Source organism: Cervus canadensis, chromosome 11, assembly GCF_019320065.1.
Source record: "Cervus canadensis isolate Bull #8, Minnesota chromosome 11, ASM1932006v1, whole genome shotgun sequence".
Classification (NCBI taxonomy): Eukaryota; Metazoa; Chordata; class Mammalia; order Artiodactyla; family Cervidae; genus Cervus; species Cervus canadensis.
Window position 1 is genome coordinate 34,744,934 of NC_057396.1, and position 25,194 is coordinate 34,770,127.

Sequence of the window (25,194 nt, forward strand, 5' to 3'; positions counted from 1 at the left end):
TAATATAATCCTATCTCAAATTATAGGTCAGTAGGAAAGTTCCCCCAGGAACTTCCATCTGCTCGTGGTACAACACAGCTGTGATGCATTAGATGGGCTTAAACTACCTTTGGTTAGCAGCAAAAGCAACCGAATTTCCAGGAAACCTTCAGAATTCATTAATATTAAATGAATACAATTCCATTGTTTCTCTAACAGCATTTAACAATATTTCTTCACATTCCCCACATGGCTTTCTAACTACTTAAATATTTTTCAACTTTTATATTCTTTGGGATACAACTTCCATTTCTATTTCAAAATCAACTATCTCAAATCAATTCAATACAACATTATAAATTTACTATGACTTTTTAATTTAAATATTTGGGAAGTCACAATTAATAATTTTTCTACCTATACAGTCCAAAGGGTCACAAACAGTCAGACACAGCTAAAGTGAGTGAGCGCACATGCACACACACACACACCACACACACTACTTATACAAAGTTTTATGTAGTTTTATGTAGTTATTTCACTTCAAAAACCATTTGGCATTATTCAGCAAAACTGAAGCACAGACATAGCCTACCACCTAGGAAGTCTATCCAGGATAAACACAGCAAAAAAAAAAAGATAATATACAGGCATCAAATATACGTAGAGAATTGAAATTATATAAAGTAAGCTGACCATAATAAAATTAAAAATTAGACTAGAAATCAACAACAAAAAGATAACAGAAATACTCCAAACACTGAGAAATTAAATAACTTCTAAATAAGCTATAATTCAAAGAGAAAATTCAAAGGAAAGTTAGAAAATAATATGAACCAAATAAAAAGTAAGATATAACAGATAAAAACTTATGACATGCAGCTAGAGTAGTCCTTAGAGGGAAAGCTAAAACACTAAATGCCTATATTAATACTAGAAGAGAAGAAAAATCTAAAATCAATAATCTAAGCTTCCACATTAAATTAGAAAGAGAACAAAATAAGCCTATAAGCAAGCAGGAAAAAGGTAACAATGATAAAATCACATATCAATGAGAAAACAACAGGAAAGCCAGAGAAAATTAATAAATTGAATACACAGTCTTAAGGTTTCCAAAGAGAAAAAAGAAATTTCTGGTCCCTAATGATATCACTGGAATATTCTACTAAACACTTAAAGAATAAACAGACCTAATTCTACATACTCTCTTCTGAAAAGAGAAAAGGGAATACTTCCCAACTCATACTGGAACATCATTACTCCATACCAAAGGCAGAAAAAAACAGTACCAAGAAAACTACAGACATATCCCTCATGAACATGGATGCAAAAATTCTCAATAAAATATTAACGAATCAAATCCAGCAACGCACAAGAATAATAATACTCCAGAACCAAGCAGTACTTGACCCTGTGATGCAAAAGCTGGTTCAATATTTAAAAAACAAGCAATGTAATCCAACAAGTTAACAATGTAAAGAAACAAAAAAGACATACTTTATGACCATATCACTTGATGCAGAAAACCCATTTGACAACATTCAACTTTCAGCAAACTTAGAAACTTTTCTAACCTAATAAAGAACAGGTATGAATTCACTTAATAGATCCTTATTAAGTGCTACGTGAACTACAGTGCTACCTACGGAACTGAGGATAAGGAATGCAGAAGAGAGATGACACTGTCCCTATGCTTAAGAAGCTCAGCATCTAAACAGGAAGACAATCACATACTTAATTACAGGCACTTTAACAGTAGCATATATAAAACATTATAAATATTTAAAAAAGAACATTCTATCCAGGGGATCAGAGGGGTAGAGGTAGAAAGTCTACTGAAATAGTCCAAGCCAGTTTTCTCTCACTTAAACGACTGCAACAGCCACCTACCTTTCTGCTTCCACTCTACTGACTCCCCACGAATAGCCAATAAAAAAAAAGCCAGAATAGTATTCTTGAAACATGAATTATATCATGAAATTGTCTCATGGCTTCCCATTAGAATGCAGTGAGAAAGAAGGGCAAGTGTCAACATGGTCTACAAGGCCCTGTGTGATCCGCAGGCTTCTTACCTCTCCTACCACTCTCTACCCAGCCATCTTTCTTACTAACTCCCAAGTATGCCAGGGTCTTTCCCACCACAGGGACCTTATCTTTGCTAGGTCCTTCAGCCCAGAATTTTCTTCCCCCAGAGCTTACGTGACCAGTGCCTTTTCAACATTCATGTGTCAGTAAAAATGTCTCTTCAGAGAGGCTCTCCCTGATGATCTTACCTAAAGCACCACCTCCATCTCCACCTCCCTGGCCCATTATTCCGTTTTACTTTTTCAGGTATGATGAAATTTAAAATTACCTGAAGCTAATTTACCATGTTTTTATTTTCTATTTACCTGTGCTACAATTTTTAAGACTCCATTAGAGCAAGAACTTCATGCATCTTGTTCACAGTATCTAGAACAAAACTTGGCACATTTGTATGTGCTCAATAAATATTGCTAAATAAAGATGACATTTAAGATGGATTAAGGAAGGGGGGAGGGCAGGAGGGATTGACCTTGTCAAGAGGAATAAACAGAGAAGGAGAAAAGGAAATCAACATGGTTTATCCAGTGTTTCAACTTTCACAGACTCTGAAGAATAAAGCTACAGTTGTGAGGTATCCTGAAGATATTTAGTCTTGTTGTGTTCTCATGATGCATGAATATACTTTCAAACATCTCGTCTTTTCTTGAACATTTTCCCTGGCATGAAAATCATTATCTCATGAAGTAATCAACTCTGATCCAAACACCTTTAAATGACCAAAAGATTTTCTCATGTTTGTCAAAAACTGCCTATTGTTATTTAAACACATTAATCTCAGTTCCGACCCCAGAAGTTCTCATGAAAACAAGAAGTTTAATCCCTGTTTTACAGGGCGGGCTTTCAAATATTTGAAGACAAGTAAAACCTCCTAAATATAATTTTAAAAATACATATTAATAACATCTCTTGACAGTGCCTGCTGGGCCCTGGGCTAAGCACTTCATATGAATGACTCATTTAATCCTCACAACTCCTCTATGGTACAGTTATTATGACTATGCCTATTTTACTAATGAGAAAACTGAGGCCTGGATTAGGTAATTTGTCCAGGTCATCAAGCTGGAAAGTGAATTCTGATGCCAGACTACAAATACAGACAGTCCAATCCCAGAGCCTATATTCTTAACTATTAAGCTCACTCTCTAAGTGACTCCTGCTCTTTCTACTGTGAGGGCCCTGTCACCATGTGCAACATACTCAGATGGCAATGCTAAGGCTCAGAACTTGACCCAATATCTTCTACCTAATGATGAAGGCAACGCTGATTCTCATGCATCTATAAAAGCCATGATATAATGCAAGATTTAATAACAAACAAGAGGAAAAGCAGTGTAAAAATTAGTTTTCCTGCAAATACTATCCATTTTTACGCCTACTATTCCTCTTTGTTCAGCACAGACTCCAAACTGAAATACTTTCCATTTTCAGAGCACATTTTTTATTTCACTACTCCTCTACCTCTCTTTTCATGATTTTCTCTTCCTAAGCAGCTATTCCACTTCTGCAGAGAATGGTATATACCATGTTTTTCATTTTTAAAATTTATTTATTTACCCATTTATTTTTGGCCATGCCTCGCAGCATGTAGGATCTCAGTTCCCCAGCCAGGGATTGAACCCATGCCCCCTGAGTGGAAGTGCAGAGTCTTAACCAACTGAATCACCAGGGAAGTCCTCTACTATGTTTTAAAACAGCCAGTTGTGCTGGGTATATTTCATTTGCCCCTCCAGAGCCATTCTCCATTTTTCTCCACTCTGTTCTGTCCCCCAAAGGCTGTCCTGAATAGACTGTAATAACAGTCTCCTTTGCCCAGTCTTTTGGGTAAATTCAGCCAATGGAGACAGGAAAAAGTGAGTGGGGAGTAATGTCACCTCTAGTTAGTAATCTACCAGAAGCCAAAGCTTCTATTCAAATGCCCTCACAGTCCTGACAATAACCTCCTTTCCCTGTCCTTATGTGTCCAAAGGCTGTGATGGCTACCTACTGTTGCTCACTAGATATTTCATTATCCCATGTCAGTTTCCTTTAACCCTTCCCACACTTAATAAATCACCCGTACAGTAAGCTCTCCCAAGTTGACCCATTTGAGTATATCATCTATTTTCTGCCAAGGACCTCACTGACACATCTCCACCCTTTCCCTACACCTTCTCTGTTTATACTTCCTTTATAGCACTTTTTTTATCCCCCTGCGCTAGATTCATCTTTGTATCTCCCAAATCATTCATTTCTTACCTGTAGTAGGCACTGAACAAATGTTTCGAGAATAAATGGGGGCAGTGGGGAGCATTCCTGGTGGCTCAGTGGTCAAGAGTCTACCTGCCAATGCAGGAGACATGGGTTTGATCCCTGATGTGGGAGGATCCCACATGCCGCAGAGAAACAAACCCTGTGGGCCACAGCTACTGAGCCAGTGCTCTAGAGCCTAGGAGCCGCAACCACGGAGCCTGTGCTCTCAACAAGGGAAGCCATCACAGTGAGAAGCCCGCACACTGCAATGAAAAGCAGCCCTCACTTGCTCAACTAGAGAAAAGCCCTCGCAGCAATGAAGACCCAAACAGCCAAAAAATAAATAAAATTATTTTAAAAAGAATAAATGGGGGAAATAACATTAAAAAATCAAAAGAACAATATTTCATGACATAAGAAGATAATACACAACCCAAATTTCAGTTTCTATAAAGATTCAAAGACAAGAAAGCTAATCTATTGGGATAAAGGTCAGAATTGTGGACATTTCTGGATGTGGCGATTAACTGGGAGAGGACACAAGGGAGCCACCTATGGTGCTGAAAACGCTCCTTATTTTGATCTGAGTAGTAATAATATGGGTATATACGTATATAAAGTTTTGTTGAGCTGTATACCTAACATTTGTTCACTTTACGGTATGTACAGTAGACCTCACTAAAAAAGAAAAGGAAAAATAAATCTATACGTGCCTGCCTATGTTGAATCAATATAGCTAACACCTCATTTATCCAGAGATTCTTTATTAAAACAAGCAAAAAAGGTCTCTGAACAGTCAAAATAGATGTTACAAAGTCCATATTCTTTATCCATGAGAAAGACTTTCAGGCCTTTTCATCCTTACATTTACACCCAATTCCAATTAGCTTGGTTAACTAGTTTCCTGACCTACTATTGATAATCAGTAGCAAATTGGAAAGGTCGGGAGGATGTGTGTTAAAGATTGATGAGTGAGAAATAACAGCAAACAATAAGAAGCAAGCAAAATAACCTTTAAAGAGCAGGTAAAAACTCAAGATACGAAAAAGTCTGAGATCACTCACTATATGGCAAGGAGACTTTATAAAGCACTTAAGGCATCCTTCTATCACAGCACAGTGAGAGAGACAGTGTAAAATGAAAACTCTTACTTTTCAGGGAAATAATGAACTATTTTTATCAACATCTGTCAGTAAGCAGAAACAGGGGTAAACATGAGAAACAGTCACAGTAAAAATGCATTTAAACTAAAGTAAAAAGATAAATGTCATTTATCAGGTATAAATGTACTTAGTTTAAAATAATCACATTTCTGGAGCTTGCTAAATAATTACAACTAATAATTTACTATCATCTTCCTCTTTGGTTTCCCTGGTGGCTCAGAGGGTAAAGCGTCTGCCTGCAATGTGGGAGACCTGGGTTCGAGCCCTGGGTGGGGAAGATCCTCTGGAGAAGGAAATGCAACCCACTCCAGTATTCTTGCCTGGAAAACCCCATGGATGGAGAAGCCTAGTGGACTACTCCATGGACACACAGAATGTCGGACACGACTGAGGGACTTCACTTTTTTCTTTGGCAAACTATAAAAATTAGCAGATTTGTATTAAAAATGCAAAGTTCTCCCTAGAAATTTTTTTTAAACTGCATCTAAGCACTGAAAGAGTTCATTCTATCAACACTGGTTAACTGAGAACCATTCAAACCAAATCTTAAGCATTTTTTGTAAGCCATACCTGAAAAACTAACATCAAAGTTGTTTACAGCACTACTGAACCACTCTAATGTCACTTCAAATCACCATTCTAAGCCACTTCTTTTTTTAAGAGGGAATTCCTACCCATAAGGTCTACATTAATCTCCCAGCTCTGAATGTTCTTTTACACTTTACTTACAAACTCTGTCACTCTTAAAGCAATCCCTCCCCCGGCTAAAGAAGATTACTGCTGGGTTCTGTGATTTCAAGAATGTATTTTTTAGGAATTCTCTTCCTCATGCTATTTTCAACGACAGTATTATAAGTGTGTGCTTGTGTATTAGTAGCTCAGTCATGTCCGACTCTTTGCAACCCTGTGGACTGTGGCTCACCAGTCTCTTCTGTCCATGAAATTCTCCAGGCAAGAATACTAGATAATGGGTTTCCATTCCCTTCTCCAGAGATCTTCCCAACCCAGGAATCAAACCTGGGTCTCCCACATTGCAAGCAGACTCTTTACCATCTGAACCACCAGGGAAGCCCTAGAAGTATAAGTAGTATGCAGCGATTAGGGAAAAAATGCCATGTTAAGTGATAAAAAGAACAGTATTTAATGCAGTAATTCAATTCAATAACCTATTTGGTATATGCCAAGCACAAGGCATACATAAATGGATGAGAACTATCTGTGCATTTAAAGAAGGCAAGAAAGAGGCAAGAAAGACCTGTCAACAAGTATATTGAATGTTAAGAATAGTAGATGCACACTGAGAAGGAAGTAACTAAGTTTTGTCAAGAGAAGGAAAAAAAGAACAAAAGTAGATTCTGTAGCAGTTTTAAAATTAAGTACATGCCATGCAACTCTGTAAAAAACTACAGTAGCAAAAATGAGGCCTTGCAAAATTTAAATAATTGTTGCATAAAACGTGTTAAGATTACAAATGGCTTTTCCTATTTTCATGTTGAAAGGCAATGCCTTTTCCTCAATCCTACGAGTTTCTGCGAGTTGGAATTTCCCCTAAACTTTCTAACCTCTGTGTGCTTAGTTGCCCAGTCATGTCCAACTCTTTGCGACCCCATGGCCTGGAGACTGCCAGGGTCCTCTGTCCATGGGGATTCTCCAGGCCAGAATACTGGAGTGCATTGCCATGCCATCCTCCAGGGGATCTTCCCAACCCAGGGATCGAACTCAAGTCTCCCGCATTGCAGGAGGATTCCTTACTGTCTGAGCCACCAAGGGAACCCAAGAATAATGGGGTGGATAGCCTATCCTTTCTCCAGGGGATCTTCCTGACCCAGGAATTGAACCAGGGTCTCCTGCATTGGAGGCAGATTCTTTACCAGCTAAGCTACCAGGAAAGCCCCTGGCCTCTCTCTATTCCCTCATTATTTTTCTCCTAGAAGGAGAATAGTAACTTACATGATTGGTAAGTTCAGACTAAAGAATTACCTAAGCATAATTCTACCTGTTGCTTTTTTGCTCTTGGGGGCCTACCTGCTAGCTGGAAGTAGTTCTCAAGTGCTCCTCCATGGATGGGCTCTCCTAGCAAGCAGGGAGGATGTTCCTGGCCCTGTCCTGCCTGTGAGCAGGTATGTCTATTTAGCTCCAGGCTTTACAACTAGAAAGCAAAACTGCCTGCATACATAACCTATGTCCTGCAACATGAGCTTTATCAGGAATAAAGGTGGTATTCTGATCTCTCATCTGTCACTCTTTTCTCAGTTTGCTCAGAATTTGGGAAAGGAATGTGGGTTTTATTTATTGAGATCCCTCAAACACAACTAAATTACAATGTCTTCTCATTTAAAATAAAATCTTCACTTTCATCTTATACTAAGCAGCTGGGTGTAATATATGATTCTTCTTCAAAGACCTCATCGTTCCTAGCAGAACTTTTGTCTTAGCAATGTTTGCTGAAGCAATAAATTTTCAAATAGTAAAGCTCATTCATTACGGTGCATGCGTGCTCAGTCACTTCAGTCCTGTCTGACTTTTTGTGACCCCATGGACTGTAGCCCACCAGGCTCCTCAGTCCATGCGATTCTCTAGGCAAGAATACTAGAGTGGGTTGCCATGCCCTCCTCCAGGGGATCTTCGCTACCCAGGGAAACCCACATCTCCTGCGTCTCCTGCATTGCAGGGAGATTCATGACCACTGAACCATTTAATTTACAAAAAAAAGAAAACTATGAAATGATGTATAAAGTAGTAAATGTTTTGTGTATGTAGGTATTTTCCCCCTAGGAAAAAATATTTCTCCATATATTTGTAAAAACTCACATCCATAATTATTTCTGTCTGCTTTAAACCATTACCATGTAGGCAGTGAAAGATCTTTAGGGAACTTTAAAAGGTAAAACAGAGTGTTAAATTGAAGAAGCAGTAAAGCTCAGTGCCTAATGACTGGAGGGTTGGAGGAATCACTTTTTTATAGAGTTTCTCTTCCTTCTGTTCCCTCATCTCTTGTCTATCTCTTATCAGCCCTGGGGTGGGGCTGCATAACTGTCAGCATGTTTAGCAGACAGTGAGCTATAAAGCAAGAATTATGAGTGAAGGCATTTGTTCGAAGTTCTAGTGTTACCTCCAACCCCAAAGTGACAAACTGGAACAAAATTTAAGCGACAAAAATTATGGCTGCAGTAGCTGACAAATTCTTCATCTGGTAGACCAAAGGTTCTTAACCTTTAACTCTGAAACTTCAAAAGAAGCCCCAATTATCCCTTTTAATCGCTTTTAAACTCATCACTTGCATCTTAGTTGTCCTAATACTAAACAACTGCTAAAAGAGTTTTCCCCATATAATCCCTTATGCACAGCCTTTTCACTCAAAACAGGCTGCAAAAGGAGTTCCAGGACAATAAAAAGGATTGTCTGAAAAACATAAATTTCAATTAACCTTACCACTGATTTATTGCCAACATCCGCTGGATGATCGAAAAAGCAAAAGAGTTCCAGAAAAACATCTATTTCTGCTTCATTGACTATGCCAAAGCCTTTGACTGTGTGGATCACAATAAACTGTGGAAAACTCTTAAAGAGATGGGAATACCAGATCACCTGACTTGCCTCTTAAGAAACCTGTATGCAGGTCAGGAAGCAACAGTTAGAACTGGACATGGAACAACAGACTGGTTCCAAATAGGAAAAGGAGTACATCAAGGCTGTATATTGTCACCTGCTTATTTAACTTATATGCAGAGTATTTCATAAGAAATGCTGGGCTGGATGAAGCACAAGCTGGAATCAAGATTGCCGGGAGAAATATCAATAACCTCAGATATGCAGATGACACCACTCTTATGGCAGAAATTGAAGAACTAAAGAGCCTCTTGATGAAAGTGAAAGAGAAGAGTGAAAAAGTTGGCTTGAAGCTCAACATTCAGAAAACTAAGATCATGGCATCTGGTCCCATCACTTCATGGCAATAGATGGGGAAAACAGTGGAAACAGTGGCTGACTTTATTTTGGGGGGCTCCAAAATCACTGCAGATGGTGATTACAGCCATGAAATTAAAAGAGGCTTACTCCTTGGAAAGAAAGTTATGACCTAGACAGCATATCAAAAAGCAGAAACATTACTTTGTCAACAAAGATCCGTCTAGTCAAGGCTATGGTTTTTCCAGTAGTCATGTATGGATGTGAGAGTTGGACTATAAAGAAAGCTGAGCACAGAAGAATTGATGCTTGTGAACTGTGGTGTTGAAGACTCTTGAGAGTCCCTTGGACTGCAAGGAGATCCAATCAGTCCAACTTAAAGGAAATCAGTCCTGGGTGTTCATTGGATGGAATGACGTTGAAGCTGAAACTCCAATATTTTGGCCACCTGATGTGAAGAGCTGACTCATTTGAAAAGGCCCTGATGCTGGGAAAGATTGAGGGCAGAAAAAGAAGGGGATGACAGAGGAAGAGATGGTTGGATGGCATCACCAACTCAATGGACATGAGTTTGGGTAAACTCTGGGAGCTGGTGATGGACAGGGAAGCCCAGTGTGCTGCGGTTCATGGGGTCGCAAAGAGTCGGACACGACTGAGTGACTGAACTGAACTACCGTTGATTTTAAAGTAATCTGGCATAAAATACCAAGTAGTTCAATAATGAAAATTTTAACTATAATAACACTAATATTGCATGGCATCCTTGCCAGGTGCCAGACACTGTTTCAAGAACTTCACAAGTTAAGATCACAGCATCTGGTCCCATCACTTCATGGCAAATAGATGGGGAAAAAGTGGAAACAGTGACATATTTCATTTCCTTGGGCTCCAAAACCACTGCAGACAGTGACTGTAGCCACGAAATTAAAAGACACTTGCTCCTTGGAAGAAAAGCTATGACAAACCTAGACAGAGTATTAAAAAGCAGAAACATCACATTGCTGACAAAGGTCCGTCTAGTCAAAGCTATGGTTTTTCTAGTAGTCAGGTATGGATGTGAGAGTTGGATCAGAAAGAAAGCTGAGCGCCAAAGAATTGATGCTTTCCAACTGTGGTACTAGAGAAGACCCTTGGGAGTCCCTTGGACGGCAAGGAGATCAAACAAGTTGATCTTAAAGGAAATCAAATGTGAATATTCATTGGAAGGACTGATGCTAAAGCTGAAGCTCCAATACTTTGGCTACCTGATGCAAACAGCCGACTCATTGGAAAAGACCTTGATGCTGGGAAAGATTGAGGGCAAGAGGAGAAAGGGGCAACAGAGGATGAGATGCTTGAATGGCATCACTGATTCAATGGACATGAGTTTGAATAAACTCAGGGGGATAGTGAAGGAGGGGAAGCCTGGCATGTTGCAGTTCGTGGGTCAGAAAGAATAAGATACGACTTAGTGACTGAACAACAACAACAGGTTATTAACTCATTTAATCCTCACAATACCACCTCACATCAGTGAGAAAGATGCTATTATTACCTCCAGCTTATACCTGGGGAAACTGAGGTACAGAGAAGTTAAATATTTTGCCTAATATCCTGGAAATACCCTCTGGCATCCAGAGATACCATTTAAACTCTGGAGTAGTCTGGCTTCAGCATTGTGCAACACATCTTACTGTTAATGAGAACTCCAAAGACAGTAGGGAATGGAGACCCATCTCCACCTAGAGTTCTTTCCTTTACTCAAGATCAACATGAACTATCAAGAGGAATGACAGTAAGAGTAAGTACAATAATAGATAACCACTGTCAACTCCAAAACATACTATGAGAAATACTAAATAGAGATGTTTGGTCCCTGTTGTCAGGAAGGTTACATCTAATTTGGACATAGCAAGCATGCACATGAGAAAACATGCATTAATCAAGAAAACCAAGCTCTTTGTCATTTCTTCTAAAGCAGGTCCTTTTCCCATATTGCCTATATTGACTAACAATACCACTCACCTTTCAGACACCCAGACCTGAAATATCTTCAGACCTCTCTTTCTTCATCTGAAAATATTCATACTTCTGTGTCTCCACTCCAGTATTCTCACTATAGAGAGAAGGCTCTCACGTCATCTCACTATTCTCATTTTTCCTCCCAAGTTAAACGCTACTTTTTTCTAGTTTCAGTTCTGGTTTGTTCTCCCCTCACAAATTTGGCACTGTGAGTAATGTTTCAGAACATCAAGGCTACTTAATTTTACCTATATATTTATCACTAGCATTCCTTCTTGATTTCAGCTCTTCCTGTCTGAAGTATGTGTACTTTTGCTGGTTTAAAAAAAAAAAAACAACTCAGTTTTTATTTCTTTCTAGAAGATTTTACTGGGCATTTACTAGTTTGACCACTATTTTCCCTCAGCACATGACAAATAACAGTCAACTGTTTTCTGGCTTCCATTCTGCTATTAATAAGTCACTTTTTAGTGTAATTGCTGTTCATTTTTTTTTGGTAAGCAACTTCTCTTTTCTCTCTGTTCTCTTTTAGAACTTCTCTTCTGTGTGTGTTCTGAATTCTGCAATGAAGGCATCAAGGGTGGATTTCTTTTCTTTGTTCTGCCTGGGATTCAGTAGGCTTTCTGGATATCAGCTGGTATTTTCATCAGTTCTGTAAAGTTCTATTTTACGGCCACCATCTCCTCAGATATTGCCTGTTCTCCCTTTTATTATCTCCTTTTGGAACTTCAGTTAAATTCATGCTAAACTTTTTTATTTTCTAACTTTTTTGATCCCTCTTTATTAACTTCCATCTATTTTTTTTCTCTGCAAAACATTATGGGCAATTTCTTTGGATCTATATTCTGGTTCACAGGTTCTGTCGTTCAACGGCTATTTAACATGTGCATCAGGTTTTAAATCTGTGGTTATTTTTTCATCTTTAAAAGTTCTATTTTCAAATCTATATGATTATTCTTTAATCCTCTGTTCCCCAAACATTTCCCCAAGCTTCTATTTCATTTCTCTAAGCATATTAAACATGGTTTTTATATCTTATATATAACAGCTCCAAGCTCTGAAGCCTTTGTGAGTTTCTTTTGTTGCATACCTTTTTCTGCAGGTTCTAATTCATAGTGCCTTGTTTCTCTGCAAGTTTTGTTCACTTTTTACTATGTACTGCTCAATTTCCTGGGAACTTTATCTGGGGGAATTATTTGATGTCTTAAGAGAATCTGAATTTACCTCTATTTTACTTAGAGAATTTGAATTTATTTCTATTTACCTAAGACCACTTAACATTTTTCACTTAAGGTTTCTAAGTCTATATATGCAGCATTACTTTAGACAAAAAATTAAATGAGTACTCTGATTCTAATTGTATGATATTTTTGCTTTGGTCACTTCTTTGAGTCTCATTTTTTATGAGGCTTCCATACACACAAAATTAAATTTGTTTTTTTCCTGTTAATTTGTCTTTTATCAATTGAATTACTAGCTCAGCCAAAGAACCTACAAGGGAAGAAAGGAAAAAAATTTTCCCCCACACTACTCCCATTTCTTTTTAGGGATCTAAGATTTTTCTTACTCAGTGATTTCTTTCAAAAGATATATTCTAAAATGCTTAAACTTGTAGCTTAGTTGTTTCAATTGGGAGTTCTTAAGGGCTTGTTATATACTGAAAGTGGCACTTAGCATATTACTCACCTGAATTGACTCTAAACATGTGACATGTGCTCTCTTTCATGCATCCTTTTTGTTGTCCCTCCAATAAGTAATTTCATCAAATTTGTAAAGTTCTATTCTCTACACATTTACCCACAAACTATGGGGGGGTGGTTTGAAAGATCCACCAAGAAATTGAGATTTTTAATAGTCTATCCAGTTTTTGACAGGTAAAGAAGATAAAAAAGTCAATAACAACACAGAAGGTATAACAAGGACATTTTACAACTTTATCAACTAGATAGCTAATAAATATTGTACCTAACAATTGAAAAATGTATTTGTTCAAGCATATAGAACATTTATGAAAACTGCTCATATGTTAGGCCACATTCTTTGCCCACATGACACTTAAATCAGAAATCAACAACAACTAGAAAACTTGCACATGATTAGGATTTTTTTCTAAACAATTATTAGTCAAAAAAGGAAATCAAAATGAAAATTAGAAAATTCTTTAGACTGAACAATAACCATACTACACACCCAAATTTGTGAAATTCAACTAAAGCAATATTTAGAGAGAAATGTATAATCTTAAATACATATGCTGGAAAAGCTCAAAGTTAAAATGGGCTTAGCATCTCAATTATAAGTTTAAAAAAGGAACAAGAGGGAATTCCCTGGCAGTCCAGTGGTTAGGACTCCTTACTCTCACTGCCGAGGGCCTGGGTTCAATCCCTGGTAAGGGAACTAAGGTCCACGAGCCTTGTAGTGCAGCCAAGGGAAAAAAAAAAAATGGAACAAGAAAACAAACTCAAAAAGAGAAACAATAAAAGAGCTGATACAAATAAAACAAGTACCAGTCCCAAGAGTTGGTTTTTCAAAAAGATTAGAAAACAAATTTCTAGTAAGGTTGATTCAGAAACAAAGAAAAAAGATATAAATGATGCTAGGAATGAAAAAGAAGACAAAAAAAGCAGATATTGAACAAATTAAACATAATAAGATTATCAAAAGAAAATAAATTTGAAAAGTTATACTAAAATTTCTAGAAAAATACAACTTAAAATTTTCAAAGTCAAATTGTCCTCTGAATTGTTCAAAAGATTTAATTCAATGGCAATCAAAATCCCAATATGAATTTTTGTAGAACCTGAGAAACTTATTCTAAAATTTATACTGAAAAGCAAAGGTCCAAATATAAATGGCAGACTCTTGAAGAAGAAGATGGGGTAAAAAAAAAAAAAGAATAATAAGATGAGGGGACTTACAGTATACTGTCACACTATAAAGCTATTGTAACTAAGACAGCATGGTACTAACACAGGGTACATAAACTAATCAATGAAGCAGAACAGAGAAGTCAGATACAGACTCATACACACAGTGAAATTTGATATAGGACAGAAGCAACACTGCTGATAAATGGAAAATAAACTTTTCAATGAATTGTGTTGACATAAGTGGGCATATGGGTAAAAAATGAGCTAAGACCTCTATATCACATTACACATGTAAATCAATTCTAGGTGGATGAAAACTATTTGAAAGGCAAAACTTAAAACTCTGAAAAAACAACACAAGAGTCTATTTTATGACTTCCAGTAGGGAAGACACCGAGGGTCTCACACCATTAGAGGGCAAGACTAGTAGACTTGATAATGTTAAAAATAAGAACCTCAGTTTCAAAGACACCATGAAAACTGGAAGAAGATATTTGCAACCGAAATAACCAATAAAGGATTATGTCCAAAATATATAAAGAACTCATGAATTAAAAAACAAAACTCTGAATTTTTAAAACAGAGAAAGACAACAACACATAATCCCTGAATAATAAATGCAATCCATAAACATAAAAAAATATTCAGCCTTATTAAGTGACTAGAAAAATGCAAATTAAAATCACAAAGTAATACACTTCACACTCTACTAGACAAACAAAGATTAAAGTCAGTAAATAGGAATCACTGATTCAAGGGCATTCTCGTTCTCTACTAGCAAAATATAAATTGTGTGACCATTCTGCAAAACAATTCAACTTCCCAGAGGGTCTTAGTTATCTATGGCTATGCGCATGGGTTGAACCCTGTCCCTCAAAAAAGGATATACGATATCCTAGCTCTCAATACCTTAGAATGCGACTTCATCTGGAAACAAGGTCTTTACAGAGGTGATCGGATTACAATGAGGTGATCAGGATGCAGGCCCTAGTCCAACTGACTGGGGTCCCTACAAAAATGGTAAACTGAGGCACAAAGACAGGGCACAGAGGGAAGACTGTAAGAAGAGACATGGGGAGGGTGCCACGTGAAGATGACGGCAGAGATGGGGTGACAAATCGAAAGGCCGGAAGATGCCAAACATTGCCAGTAAAACTACCAGAAGGTGGGAGACAGGCATGGCACAGATCCTCCCTCAGAGTCCTCAGAAGGAGCCAACGCTGGGACAGTCTGACCTTGGATTGCCAGTCTCCAGAACTATGAGACAATAAGTTTCTGTTATTTAAGCCACTGGGTTTGCAGTACTTTGGCATAGCAACCCATGCAAACTGTTACAGTCGTTAATGCAAATGAATACATTCCGGTAACAAATTACCACAAACTCAGTCACATAAAACAATACAGTTATCATCTTACAGTTCTGTGGGTAAGAAGTCTGACACAGGTCTCACTAAGTTAAAATCAACGTGTTGGAAAGGCTGTCATTTTTGAGGACTTAAAGAGAAAAATCCACTTCCCTGTCTCTTCTACCTTCGAGAGACTGCCTGCTTTCTCTGGCTCCTGGCCTTCTCCCTTTGTCAAAGCTAAAGGTAGACTGAGTCTTTCTCACATTGTATTACCCCAATCCTACTTCCATTGTCACTTCTCCTTCTCTGATCTCTTCTGTTTTCCTCTTTAATTTTTTGAGGATGCTGTGATTACACTGGGTCTAAAAACATAATCCTGGATAATCTCTCCACCTCAAGGTCCTTAACTTAATCCTATCTGCAAAGTTTCCTTGCTACATAAGGTAACATACCCACAAATTCCAGGGATTATTATATGGACACCTTTGGTTTGCCATTATTCAGCCTACCATACATAGTAAAGTTGAATATGAACATACCTCGTTGTTGTTTAGTCATTAAGTCGTGTCTGACTCTTTGAGACCCCATGGATGGTAGCCTGCCAGGCTCCTCTGTCCATGGGATTTTCCAGGCAAGAATACTGGAGTGGGTTGCCATTTCGTTCTCCAGGGGATCTTCCCAACGTAGGAATCAAACCCAAATCTCCTGTATTGGCAGGCACATTCTTTACCACTGAGCCACCAAGAAAGCCTTACAACTTAGCAATTCTAGATGCATGCATGCACCTAGGAGACATTTACAAAAAATTTCACAGCAGTATTGTAGATAACAGCAGACAACTGAAAACCACCCACAGGTCCATGAACAGTGAAATGGATAAATTTTATTATGGTCATAAGATGAAATACTATACAGCACTGAAAAATGAACTACATCTATCCACATCAACATGAATGAATCTCAAAGTCAAGCAAAAAAGTTACAGAAAAATTCATACAGCATGATTCTGTTTATTAAGGTTCAAAAGCAGACAATACTGACAACATATTATTTCTATTATTTAGTAATATGTCATTGCTCAGTCGTGTCCAACTCTATCCAACCCTATGGAGTACAGCCCGCCAGTCTCCTCTGCTGAAGGGATTTTCCAGGCAAGAATACTGGAGTAGGTAGCCATTCCCTTCTCCAAGGGATCCTCCTGACCCAGGGCTCAAACCCACATCTCCTTTGTCTCCTGCACTGCAGGCAGATCATTTACCACTGAGCCATTGGGGAAGACTCGGTTCAGGGGAGTTATAAAGCCAAGCAAAGGAATGAATAGCAAAAAAAAAAAATCAAGATAGATGTATTGTCTCTGGGACAGAGAGAAGGGGATGCAAAAGAGGTTAACACAAAGGAAATGAGTGGTAAATACTTGATATTTTTCTTTTCTGTCTTATTTTCTTCCTTAAACCATATTTAAAATATATATATGTGTACAGTCTTTTATGTATGTATGGCATTTCTCATTAACAAATATAAATGCTAACTAAATAACTTTAAAATATGCTGAAAGCAAGTTGTACAAAATGTAAGGAAGCAACCAAATAATGTACCCTATCTGATAGAGGAGGGAAAATCTATAAAGATAAGATACCTTCCAGGTAAATCAATACTGGAGAAAAAGTTCTAGGCTGTAAAAGAGGAAGTGGGAAATACTCCTCTTCCCCAAATTCCAAGAACAGACTTCCAACAATCTCTTAAATAAACATGAATCAGCTTGTAAATAATATGGTGAACAATGTTATAAACTGTCAGGAACTGCCCACAGACAGAACCCAGCACGACTAAAGTTTTGCTTGGCTAACACAGTTGTTCAGTTTGTTTTGTTCAAACTGAAAGCCCTTAGGTAAAGCCGGCAACAGTCCATTCACTTCCATGCTTCCTCACCTCCCCTCCTTCCTCAACATACAACGTAAACAGGCTCTGTGGCTGGCCTCTGAAGGCCCTGAGTTTGAGTCCAGCTGCATCCTGGTAAGTCACCCTGAAATAACAATATCAGGTACCAAGTTTACCTACAAGGTCATCATCAACTATGTGATTTCAAGAGTACCTCAAGAGTCTCTCACTGCCCTTTCTCTCCCACCACTACCCTCAACCTCTTTTACCTAGGGACATTGTTTATCAGGTGATTGAAGATGGCTGGCAAAGTAAGTACAGCCTTGGAAAACTATGACCACAGGTGCATATGCTCTTTACGGCAAGTACTAGGGGAACTTGGAGTCAAGACGAAGCTTCTAGTCCTGAATCCCAATAATATCTCATGTCATAACCTAGAGACAATATTCTTTCTCCAGACCTGAATTTTTTTCCTTTCTATAAATCTCTCCTCTCTCTTCTCTCTTCTATATCTATATAAACATGCTAATGTCTAGACAAACTTTTCCAGCATGTATAGATTCTTTCCGCTTTGGGAAAGGTTTAAGGCAGGAGAATTCACTAAGGAAACAGGCTGACTTGGTAACTGAAAGAGAACAAGGGAAGAGAATCAGAAAAGGGCCGGCCACTGAGAAGGATTAAAAAAATCAGAGGATAATGAAAAAAGAAACGTCACTAAACTTGACTAAAGCCAAAGTTTTACTTATGGCTGGCCCTGTTTACCTTCCACTCTGTGTGGGAAAACAAACTATAGAGATGTTACTATTTCATGTGGTATAATGAAAATATTCTCTCACACATCATCACATCACTGCTCCACATGACTTGTCAACTTATTTTTAAACATGGCCAACTCTGCTATGACGCAGTTTTGTTCTCAGTTTATACGCTAATTTGAGCATCCCTTTGGTATCGAAAGGCTTCTTAATCTTGACACATTTTAATACATTTCTTAAAGGAGATTTCAATCAGTGTGAATGGTAAAAGCCAGTGAAAAACTCTACATATACATCAGGAACAATAAGCAGTCCTCAAACAGCTAGAGCCACGGATGGATGCGGGGAAAGGGTGTTCCATAAGTTCTAACGGCTTTCTAAAAAAACAAAACACAAGGCTAAAAACAGATTCTTATGGGCTGTGCAAGTAAGGATCAAGGGCATGAACTTTATTCTGTGTACAATGAAAAGCTGTAAGAGATTTCTGAAACAGAGCAAGTGATTTGATAAAAATCTGTTTTTGAAAGATAACTCTGATGGCAAGGTACATATAATATTTACAAAATAAAGCATAAAAAACACTATGTAGGCTGATGTTTAATTGTAAAATATTAACACAAAATTAGAATTGGCCAAATTTCACAGTATTCTTTAAAAAATTCATAGAAGGTTATGCCTTGCAAATTCCTTAGGGGAATAAATAATCACTTAAACTAAAATCTTTTTAAAACCTTCATATCCTTTTTCAAATAAAATTAACACTTTAAATAATATTTATGTGCTTTAAGGCCACAGAATTTTTAAATATTTACCTAACCATTTAGAAAGCACTCAGCATTTTAGATATAGAAAAATATCTCACAAACCGACTAACCTCGTATTTACCTAGTCCATCACACATAAAATGATCTGGTTTACAGCTGAAATCTCCACTGTAGAAAGTATAATTAAAATGACACAGAAATGTAGTTTGTTAAATTCTGGCCAAAGTATCTCATGTAGACAACTAAAATAAAAATTTTTTTTAACTTCTTATTAGTTTCAGCTGAGTCTTGGCAAATACACTACAAACTTAGTGCTTCTTTCCATTAACCCAAGGAGGAACATAGTCAGCAATAACTAAACATTAAACCTAACTGTGAAAATCGTTTTACAAACATATGCCATTATGCTTCAATACAGTATCCGACATAACAATCTAAATGTTAAAAATTACTTAACATCTACTTTCACACAATTAAAAACATTTTTATTGACATGAGTTTTCAATTGCTTTTCAAAGATGTTCATAAAAATGTTTAAATTCATAAGGAAATGAAACTGTAATAAATTTATCAATCCAAAAATGAATATCCACATATATGGGTTAAAAGTTCTTTCTATGAAAAAACACAGACTATTTCTTCATATTTTTCAGTTATCATACCTTGGAAAATATAGGCTTAGCAACATCAACATTAAACATTTAAGTAAAACATCGAGATCTATTAACTTGTGAAGTTTTATTTATACTTTCGTTTGTAGCTCACAAAAAATGTAAACTTACTAAAAGAAATGAATTCTAGAATTGAAAGGTGGTATAGAATTCATCTGCTGGAGCCCCTGATTGGATAGGATACTGAGACTTAGAAAGGCTCACCAACTTTTCCAATATGACCGTAGACCCAAGACTTTACCCTTGAATCTCTATGAATCCAGGGCACTTTCCCCAACATCAGCTTCCACCCAAAACTGTTTGTCTCCCTTCATTTTCTGAAACAAGAGAGTGACTTACAACGATTACATACAATGTTTAGCACTTTTAAAATTAAAAAAAAAATCTCTTAATCTTTTGCTTCTATAAAAGTATAGGTTTCCACTTAACTTCTTTCATATAACGTACATGCAAACAAAACCACAGATCCACTGCTGAACTTCAGGAAAAAAGCATAAGTGAAAATTTTTGTTACTACAATGTCTACCAAGTTAAAAACATCTAGTAGTTTCTAGTATTGCCAAAAGAATATTATAGTTTGACACTGAACATTAGCTAACCATATATAAACCCCTGAACTATTAGCATATACTTAAGACCCCCCCAAAAAAATGTTCCTATTCATAGTGGAATGTGAAGAGTTCAGTACTAATAAAATATGCCCTTTTTAAAAAGCACAAATTGTATATTCCTCTAATACAAATAACAATTAAAGCTACCTTGCATAACAATGCTGCACCTAGCTAACTGTTGAAAAAAGGTTGCTGTGATGGAAAGAGCACAAGACCAGGAATTTTCAATTAATAAGATAACACCCATAATTCACTACTCCAACACATTACAATTATGTTAAACTGTAATACTACTACGCTCAGGAAAACTGTCTACCAGTGTAATGAAACTATGCTAAAACACTTTCCTGGTGTTAAAAAATGCAATCTATTCACAAAAAATCAAATGTCCAATGTTATTCCTGTCTATGAAAATAGTTGATATGACTTTTCTCTACAGTGAATCTTCTCCTGACAATTTTTCTCCTGATACGTGTGTTCCTGGGCATTGTCTACTATTATCATTGGCGGTAAACTGAGAAAACAAAAGGCATGATATTTTTTTAACAATTTTTTTCAAGCATTTGACCAAATACAGACCACAAAAGCGGCCTCTGAAAACACTTTTCAGCAAGCAAGGTGTTTGTCTCTTTGAGCACTACAGATAGTGTAGTAGCTTATAGATTATATTGAAGAGCAAAGAGCAAAAAAAATCAGAATTGGTAACAATAAGAAACTTCTGTTTCAGATATATTGGGTCCCCAGTGTAAAATGTATCACTAATCAAAAAGTCTGAAAACCAAGGGTATAAACTCCTTCTTGCCAATTTAAGCAAACCTCTACATTTATCCTCTTAGCTGCTTAGAAGAAAGCATTGAAAACTGAAAAATCTAGGTTCAAATCCCAGCACTTCCACTGTTGATGATAATGTGTGAAGTTGGGTAATCTCTATAAGCCTCAGTTTACTCATCTCTAACTTGAGGTTAATGTCATCTACTATATAGTGTCCTTGTGAAGGTTTAAGACTATACAAGTATTTTGCACTTAGTAAAATGCTCAGAGAATAGTAGCTATAGTTAGTGAGTTTCTTTCTAATGTAGAACAGATAAGATTTCCCTAGGCTATAAAAAGAAACTCTCTCCCTAATGATGATTTCAATTCCTTAAAAAAAAAAAAAAAGTAAACCTACAGGAAAATAAATTGTAAATGTTTTTGGTATATTTCCAAACATTACTAAGATTAAAGGTTAAATTGTTACAACATTCTCCTAATTATGCAACAAACACACAGGACCACGAGTTAGTCTGTAAAAGATTATATTAGCTTATTACTGCTGAAATTTGGGGTGGGGGGTGGGGGAAGAAACCTCTTAAAATTATCCCCAACGGTCTTTTCATCTAAGTTAACAAGTCTCTGTTCCAAAACTCATCACTTTTCTCTTAATTATAAGACCTCAGATTTGTCCTCTCAATTAGCAAGAATAATGAAATCACACTGATTAAAATTCCCACATCTATATATTCACTCATTCTAATGGCTGTATGTTATTTTGGGGGGAAACAGCACCATTATTACAGCAACAAATAAATGACACCAAAAGTGTCATTATTTGATTCTTCAAATAATTCATTTCATTCTTCCGAGAACGCATCTACTGCATAAACAAACTCTTTAAAAAGTGTAACATGCTTAGTCTGCTATTTCATTTCTATTCAAAGATAAATAGTACCTCTGCGTTTTTTTGTTTTTGTTTTTCTAAGCTTCCTGTATTTTAGGAATTATTTCCAGAATAAAACTTTTTTTTTTTAAACCCTGGAAGTAAACAAGCTTTCAAACGCACAATTCGGGAACTGAAGCGATAAAACCGCCCACCTTTCCTTAGCAAACCTTGCCTTTCTGGAAACATACCTGTTCTCTCGAGATGCAAGGCAACGAAGGTCTCCTGAACATTTTGCAACTGCCATAGTAACCGCCTGAAGTTTCTCCGAATGACACGCAGCTGGACCTCCTCCGGGGTCTGATCACAGGCACTTTTTCTTCCGCGGTACTGGACAACTGAGGTTGCTGGGGAGCTTCCCTGATTTGAAAGAAGTGATCCAGCCCCAGGGCCAGCAGGCAGCCGACGCCCCCCACCAGGCAGGATAGCAGGGGCCGGAGGGCCGGAGGCAGCGCCCCGAGGCTGGTGAAGGACACCCACCAGACGAAGCTGGAGAAGAGCAGCACCACGATGCTGTGCCGGAGCCTCCCCGGCTGCGCGAGCGTCAGCAAGCCCACGCAGCCCAGCACCAAGAACCACCGGCCCGCCACCGCCGGGGGTGTGTGCGGGCCCGGGGCTCCGGCGTCTCCGTCCGCCCGAGACCAGGCTTCCCACTGCCCCACCAAGAAGTCCCCCAGGTAACAGCAGGCGGGGAGTGCCAGCAGCCACCAGGAGCCGCCGCCGCTCCGGCTCGGCCCGGCGCCCCGCTTGGTCCGGGTCAGGAAGCAGGTGAGGAAGAAGAAGGCACAGGCGATGCTGAAGAGGGGGCTGAGGCTGTGCGAGCAGACGCTCAGCAGGGTCCGCAGCCGGGCGGCCCCGGCAGCCCAGCCCTCGGGCCCGGAGCCGAGCAGCAGAGCGAGGACAAAGGCGGCCAGGGCGCCCAGCGAGAGGCGCGCCCGGGAGAAGGGGGAGCCGCGCCGCGGCTGCTGAGGGGAGGCGGGCGGCGGCAGCAGCAGCTCCACGTTGCAGAAGCGGCAGAGGTGGAAGAAGAAGCCGCGCGGAGGGTCCTGCCGCAGGGGGCTCACGCAGCCCTTCACGTAGCCGTTCCTCACACTCTCGGGGGGCGAGGCGGCCCCGTCCGGCGGCGGCGGGGACCGCATGGCTTTGGCGTCTCGCTCGTCCCTCCTCATGGCCGGGACGCCCGGTGGCCGCGGGGGCTCGGCACGCCCCGCTCGGACCGCAGCGGCCGCTCGCGCTCCCTCCCGCCTGGCCCCCGCGCTCGGAGCGCCCCCCGGCTCGGCGGCGCGTCAGGGCTGCGCCCGCCGGCGCGGCCCGGGGTCCCCGCCGCGCGGGCGGAGGAGCGGCGGGGTCCGGGACATGCTGGCTGAGAAGAGGGGCAGAGGGGGCGCCTCTCCGGGACTTCGGCGGCCGGACTCCCCTCTCCTGTTCCCCCGGGCACTTCTTGGGACTGGAGCGTCGGCGTCGCCTCCCGGCTCCCGCGGGCTGCAACAGTTACCTCTCGGCCCCAGCCTGGTCCGTTGGGCGCGCGAGCGGCGGGCGGGCGCTCCTCCCCCGCCGCTGCCCCGGCCGGGTGCGCGCCCCGCCCGCCCGCCTGCGCGCGCCCGCGCCCCGGCCCGTCCGGCCGCCAAGGGCGCCGCCGCTTCTGGCCGCCGCCTACCCCATCGCGGGCTGGGGACCCCAGCCGCCTCAGCGTGCCCAGGCTGGGGAGAGCGCGGCTTGCGGCCGCCCGGAGGCCGACGCAGGTTGGGAGGGATGGGAGGGACCCTTTTCGGATGGAAGGGGGCAAGCCCGCCATCCTGGGATCCCCCCAGGCGCTCAGGTTCCTTTTGGGATAAGTCGCAGACCTCAAGCAGGCTCCGACAGGTCACCACTGGGGGCGTAGGGAAAGAGGACGCTTGTGGTCCCCAAGGGGAGTGCCTAGTAGAGAAACCGAGTTGAGCGGGGTGGAGGGGAGGCGACGGGTCCCGCCTTTACCCCCATCCCAGTTTAGGGTGGACCCTTGGGCTGTCCGAGCCGAGCTGCGACCTGGAAAGTGCCAGTCCCCACCAAAGTCACGGGGGAGAAGCCTTGATCACTGTGACTAGCTCTGTCCTCACAGCAGCGTGGAGTCTTGGGCCATGCAGCAGGCCCTTCAGAGGCTTTTTAGGGAGGAGCATGCACGTGGAGCGCTCCCTGGGAGCATCCCAGTCGGTATTACCGAGTTTGTCCTCCTCAAGAACCATCTTCACAAAGGGCGGAGCTACCGTCCCATCGTCCCTGCACCCTTGCCAAACTAACAGTGGGTCCACATCTGTTTATGCCTCAACAAGCATGGAAAATCTGTTGTCGAAAAGATCTTCCCACATTGAAGGCTTTTCACTGTAACTACATATTGGGGGTGGGGGGGTGGGAGGATTAGGAGTTCGCTCTAAGACCATTGCCAGGTTTGGATCAGTTGGCCGTGAAAGAAGCCAAATAAGATGCTTTCTGTGAATTACTGATGAAACTAGCTACATGTGGGAAACACGGACTCGAAAGCGGGAAGAACTGCTGTAGGGAAGGGACTGCTCTGGAATCTCACCAATCATAACTATCTTAGTGACTGAACTGTTTCCCTCTTCCAAAACTCTCCCTTCCACCTTATGACAGGCCTGCATTTCTCAAAGAGCTAATTCCACATTTTTCCAGAGAGATGTGAAACCGTACTGTGTGGTAAATCCCACAAACAGGCCCATTTTTCACCAATTAATCTTTGCCCACAGCTAAGACCATTTTTGTATATGGTCATAGTTCACATGCATAGCAGAAATCACAGTGAAATTAGCACAAGAATTTGACCAAAATGAAAAAAGACCAGAATTTTTGTCTGCCTCTTAGGTAAAGGAAAAAATATGTAATAGAGTTTTCAAATTGATTACTCAAATGCTTGCCCTAAGAGATAAAAATCCATGGAGTCTTTTTTTTTCACCAGGACAGATGAAATTCTTTTTAAAAATATCTCATTTCTACAGAACTCAGCAAATGTTTAAATGTATTCAAAAATAAACAGGACTCATCATTACCAGTCAAAGAGTAAATTAGGAAGCTTGATGGATACATTTTGAGCTTGTACAGAAGGGCATGGCAAGCTAGTGTCAGCATCACTGAAATGCCAATTATAAATTCTCATTGGAAATAATAAATTGCTCTGATAGAATAAATTCAGATTAAAGTTGTTAATAAATACAGTTATTATCATTAGTACTGTTGTTTTAAAAGCTT

General features: G+C 39.8%; 1 protein-coding gene across 3 annotated transcripts in view; it reads right to left on the reverse strand.

Annotated features, from left to right (window-relative positions):
- Positions 1–23,255, reverse strand: part of PDE3B (phosphodiesterase 3B) — a 175,093-nt gene extending 151,838 nt beyond the window's left edge. For all 3 annotated transcript variants that reach the window (XM_043481083.1, XM_043481082.1, XM_043481081.1), the window contains exon 1: positions 22,146–23,255. In XM_043481083.1, the coding sequence (XP_043337018.1) occupies positions 22,146–23,123 (978 nt within the window). In that variant the 5' untranslated portion in view covers positions 23,124–23,255. The remainder of the gene's footprint in view (positions 1–22,145) is intronic.
- Between the last annotated feature and the right edge of the window lie 1,939 nt (positions 23,256–25,194).